The sequence below is a fragment of the Octopus bimaculoides genome, chromosome 14 (assembly GCF_001194135.2).
Source record: "Octopus bimaculoides isolate UCB-OBI-ISO-001 chromosome 14, ASM119413v2, whole genome shotgun sequence".
NCBI lineage: Eukaryota > Metazoa > Mollusca > Cephalopoda > Octopoda > Octopodidae > Octopus > Octopus bimaculoides.
The window spans coordinates 32,182,632-32,188,655 of record NC_068994.1 but is presented as its reverse complement, the minus strand read 5'-3'; the positions used below and the strand labels follow the sequence as shown (position 1 = coordinate 32,188,655).

Genomic DNA, 6,024 nt, shown 5'->3' with positions numbered 1-6,024 from the left:
AATCTCCTTTATCCTCTAATAACTGCTGAACCTGAAAGTGTGCCAAATCAGGAAAAAAAAAAAAGTAAAAAAAAAACAAAAGTAAAACTCCAATTTGCACACATCTCACAAAATAGTTTAGAAACGTCAGACGCCCACCTTATGTTAGGAAAATTGTAATTATGGGTGACATAAGTGTCTTATGTAACGTCACAACAACCAGACATTTCAAATTCAACAAGGTTGACCTTCTTCATCACAACGTGTCTAGAGAGTACTCCTTCCTCCCTATGGAGTCAAAGTCTCAATTTCTGAAGACCCAAAACACCTAATGGCTTTGATTATCGGACCATTGTGTTCTTGAGCAAAACTCATCGTTTCACATTTTTCCAATGCGCTCAAATGTAAATGAGTAACCCTTCCATTCAAGGGGATTGTTATAGGTGTAGGCTTAGCTGTGCGGTAAAAAGCTTGCTTCCCAACCACATGGTTCCAGGTTCAGTCCCACTGTGTAGCAACTTGGGCAAATATCTTCCACTATAACCTCAGGCCAACCAAAGCTTCATGAGTGGATTTGGTAGACAGAGACTGAAAGAAGCCTGTCCTATATATGTATGTATGTATGTATGTACGTACGTACGTATGTATGTATGTATGTATGTATGTATGTATGTGTATTTGGCTTTCTCCCACCATCATTTGACAACTGATGTTGTAGTATTTACATTCCTGTACCTTAAGGGTTCAGCAAAAGGGACCTATAGAATAAGTACTAGGCTTACAAGAAATAAGTCTTGGGGGTCAATTTCTTCGACTCAATATTTTTTTTAAAAAAGCCCTTTAAGGTGGGGCTCCAGCTTGGTCACAGTCAAATAACTGAAACAAGAAATAGAATAAAAGAATATTGGTCACTTATATACCATGTAAACAGGTAACTAACAATAGGAGTTGTAGGATTCAAAACAATGATATCCATGGGTTGATGATGACGGAGAAGAAAAGAGCACCCTCGTGTGGGAGCACAAGACAAATGAGGAGATTCATGGACACATTCCATCCATCTCCATTAATGTTATACAATGTGGGTTAGGCTTTACTGGCCACTGCTATTGTGCTGATCACCAAACCAAATTGGGTGTTATGATTTTGATACCACTGCATCCTAATAGAGCACAAAGACTACTCAACACATGATATTAAACTGAGGCTAGTAAACTTATGTATGGCAGAGATTCATGTAACAATATAAGGAAATGCATCTCAGTTGTGATTATACAAAGAAGAAGAAGATATTGGTAATAACTTGACAAGACACAGAGGCTTGGTGACAATCGTCTAATAGCAGCACTGCAAACAGTATAGGGAATATATATGCATGTTCTAAATAGAGTATACTTATGTGATGGTAAAAAGCAGAGTTATTGAATATGTTAGTGAATCATATTCTAATTCCATCAAGTAATGTGTCTCTTTCAAATTTCATTATTTAATGTGTATGTGAGTGCATTCATTTATATCTGTGTGTGCATGTATATGTGTGTGTGTGTGTGTATACATATATACACACAAACTTGCCTTCTAATAAACATATATGTATATGCACTTTTGTGCATGTGTATGTATGAATATATATGTGTATGTAAGTACATATAAATCTATGATGTATGTATATTTATTGATGCCTAACCACATATATAGATCTATGTATGTGTATCTACAAGTGTACATGTATGTGTTTTTGTGTGAAAATATTAAAAAAAAAACACATATGTACACAATAGAACAATTTCTGTGTGTTGAGTCCATTTGACCTCCATATATATATATATATATATATATTATACATAATATTACTGTCCTTGTGTATTTAGTCCATCATACACTTCAGATATGCAGATAAATTTGTAATCCCAATGACACACGCTTGCATACATACATACATGCATACATACATACATGCATATGTATGTGTATATATATATATATATATATATATATATATATATATATATATATATATATATATATATATATATATATATATATATATATATAGAATATCTTGTGTACAGTTTGTTATATGACTACTATAGGGTGTGTTTAGAGTGCCATGTAGAGGATCATCACCCAGTCTGTTTTCCATTATACATATATATATTCATATATTAATGTATAATAATATATTCATATATACACTCACATATGCAGTTATGTATTTGTGCATATCAGGAACATATTAGTTGGGTGAAATAAGCAGAAGCTGTTTTCATGATGTAGCTGTCTCATGATGAAGCATCATATTTGATAAACCCCCTTTTAAGGGTTTGGCTGGTGGGGACAACTTTGTGGAAGTTGGTAAGGATGGCATCTTTGGAATTGCTGGCAGAGGCTTGGCGTATGAAGTAAAACTGTTTCGGAAAGGCAAATTCCAAGAGTTTGTTCCAGTTAGAGAGTTAGGGTTTGCTGCTGAAATCGATTTGAGATCAATGATGTCGTTACATGAAATTTTCTTGTCTACATTTGGCTGGCATGCAGGCCGCGTGGTGCCTGTAACTTTAGGTCTATTGATAAATTGTGATTGGCCTTTCGTAGCTGAGTTCGGTAACTGTTCTGGTGGGCAAGCATAGATTCCTAAAGGAAACAAGAAGAAGAAAAGAAAAAAAAAAGGAAAAAATAATCTTAGGTACAATGTTATGAATTCAATAATAATAATAATAATAATAATAATAATAATAATAATAATAATAATAATAGTAATAGTAATGATGATAATAATAATAATAATAATAATAATAATAATAATAATAATAATAAAAATCCTTTCTGTTATAGGCACAAGGCTTGAAATTTGGGGGGAGGGGATAGTAGATCACATCGACCCCAGGGCTTGACAGGTACTTAATTTATCATCCCCAAAAGAATGAACATCAAGATCAATCATGGCAGAATTTGAACTCAAGACATAAAGATGGACGAAACACCACTAAGCATTTCATCCAGTATGCAAGCGATTCTGTCAGCTCACTACCTAATAATAATAATAGTAATAATAGTAATAAAATAATAATAATAATTATTATTATTATTATTATTATTATAACAATATTAATAATGGTTTTAAATTTTGGCACAAGGCCACCAATTTTAGGGGCAGGAGATTCAATTTCATTGGCTCTAGGGCTCAACTGGTATTTATTGTATCTTTCCCCAAAAGAAGGTAAGGGAAAGTGAACCTCAGCAGAATTTGAACTGAGAGCATATAGCTCAAAAAAATGTCACTAAGCATTTTGCCCAGCATGCTAACAATTCTGCCAGTTTTCCACCTTAATAATAATCTTTTCTATTATAGGCACAATGCCTGAAATTTTGGGGGGAGGGGACTAGTAGGTTACATCAACCCCATTAATTTCACTGGTACTAAATTTATCGATCCCAAAAGGATGACAGGCAAAGTCAACCTCAGTGGAATTTGAACTCAGAATGTAGCGATGGCTGAAATACCACTAAGCATTTCATCCAGCATGCTAACGACTCTGCCAGCTCACCACCCTAGTAATAATAATAATAATAATAATAATAATAATAATAATAATAATAATAATAATAGTAATAATAATAATAGTAATAATAATAATAGTAATAATACCTAAAACACTACCTATTGTCATAGGTGCCCTGGGAATGACAGCGAAACGGGCTGATTACTACCTAGCTCAGATACCAGGAAACCCCAAAATGGCTGAAGTTCAAAAGATAGTGCTCATGGGAACTGCCCATATCCTACGTAAAATACTGTCTATGTGATCTCAAATTTTCAAACAAACACATAATTTTCTTATGGTTTCTTAAACATTCTCTAGAACAACACTATGTACAAATCCAAATATATGGTACCCTAGGCATAACACCTACATGAACTTCTAACTTGTTGTCTCTTGAGGTCTCTGGGTGAGACTTGGATCCAACTTGTACAAATGCAAAACAAAAGTCAAACATAAAATAATAATAATAATAATAATAATAATAATAATAATAATAATAATAATAATAATAATAATAATAATAATAATAATATATCCTAACATCACACTATCGTCTTATAACCAAATTATTTTTAGAACAAACTTCTAATTTTCTTGTATTTTCACAGACATTTACTAGAACAATACTTTGTGCAAAACTAAAACTAAAAATATGGCACCCTAGTCATAACACCAATTTGAACTTCTAACTTGTTGTCTCTTGAGGTCTCTGGGTGAGACTTGGAGTCAACTTGTACAAATACAAAGCAAAAGCCAAACATATAAGAATAAGAATAATAATAATAACAACAACAATTGGCCCCCAAAGGCCTACATAGAATGATACAAAAGACATTGGTAAAGAAACAGAAGAAAATACACACACAGAGACAAAGGTTTTTACATGTATACATTATGTACAACAAAAACAATAAAAATTATAACAATGAATAATTCTCCAAAAGTCTCTTGGCTTTGGAGGGCTGTTCACGAAAACCCCACAAACTTCTCATATTGGAACATGGGAAACATTTTGTGGAGAGGGTACAGCTGGATTGAATTAACACAAATATATTATGATGTCAAAAAGCTTTGTAGGGGACACACATTTCCCAAGTTAATGAGGGTCTGACCTAAAATATTAGATCTAACAAAGCTACAGTTTTAGATATAGGGACCAATAGTGAAAGAAGATTGGTCAATGTTGAGCATCCAGATTGTTCTATGTTGTGACTACACTTTATGGAAACACAAGAGGATATTAAAAATTATGAATTATCTTAAAAGAAACTTGTTTTAATGAGCCAAGAGAGATGAAAGGCAAAATTGAACTCACCAAGATTTAGATTTGAACTCATAACATAAAGAGATATAACTAAATACTGAAAGACATTTTGACAGATGCTCTACCAATTCTACCAAGCTAACAAGGGCAAACAATGTAACAATACTGACTTTGCAATTCCATCTAGTTGTAGAGTGGATACCAAAGAAACAGAGAAAAATTAGAAATATCAAGATCATAAAAAAAAAAAACGAAAACACACACTGTAAAGTGGTTGGCATTAAGAAGGGCAACCAGCCACAGAAATCATGCCAAAATTGACACTGGAGCCTAATGCAACCCTGCAACTTGTCAGACCCTATCAAACCATCCAACCCAAGCCAGTGTGGAAAACGGATATTAAATGATGATGATAACAACAACGACAATGATGATGATGATGAGGATGATGATGATTAAACAATGTAGTCTGTGATGGGAATGGTCAACACTAAAATGGTCTTAATCACAGCTTTAATCAATCAAGACTAACCTGGAGTTAAAACACCAACAACACAGTTTAATGTGGAAGCTATATGAGCTAAATATTTAGACAGGGAAGGATAAACAGCTCATCCAGTACCAAGCCTCTTTCTACAGCAGCCGAGGTTAATAGGAAAGTTAAAGGAGGAGGAATAACTCAGAATCTTATTCATTCAGGGGAAAATGATATCTGGAGCTCTGAATATAGGAGCAGCCAAATCTCCCTCATATCACATCCTCACCTTTTTAACCCATTTATTACTATATATTTTTTTTTTTTTTGAAATTCACTGACTTTGGCTCAATTAATTTTGAAAACAAAGAATTTAGTAAAATAACTTTGATGTTATTAAGATGGTGTTAGCAATATAAATTAACTTGAAATTTTGATGGGCAGGTTTAAATGCAAATCTCTTCAGCCCCTTCATCACCGAATTTCTGTTGAAATCCTCTTCAATTGTTTCAGTTAGTTTTGAAATTAACAAAGAATTTAGTAAAATGTCTCTGTTGTTATTAAGCTGATGTTTGCAGGAGTGGCTGTATGGTAAGAAGTTTGCTTCCCAACCACATGGTTCCGGGTTCAGTTCCACTGCATGGCACCTTGGACAAGTGTCGCCTACTATATAGCCTTGGGCCAGCCAAAGCCTTGTGAGTGGATTTGGTAGACAGAAACTGAAAGAAGCCCATCATATATATATATATATATATATATATATA

At 33.5% G+C, this 6,024-nt stretch overlaps 1 protein-coding gene across 5 annotated transcripts in view; it reads right to left on the bottom strand.

The window, feature by feature from the left end:
* Nucleotides 1-6,024, bottom strand: part of LOC106874068 (protocadherin gamma-A4) — a 178,262-nt gene that overhangs the window by 29,484 nt on the left and 142,754 nt on the right. The window contains exon 4 of one of the 5 annotated variants that reach the window (XR_008265490.1): nucleotides 2,180-2,610. The exons of 2 other annotated variants lie outside the window; for them this stretch is intronic. Coding sequence is in view for 2 of the 3 variants with exons in the window: in XM_052972825.1 (XP_052828785.1) it covers nucleotides 2,246-2,610 (365 nt within the window). In the remaining variant the exon portion in view is untranslated. Of the gene's footprint in view, nucleotides 1-2,000; nucleotides 2,611-6,024 lie in introns of those variants that run through there. 2 more of the 5 variants (XM_052972825.1, XM_014921649.2) reach the window with 2 other exon arrangements.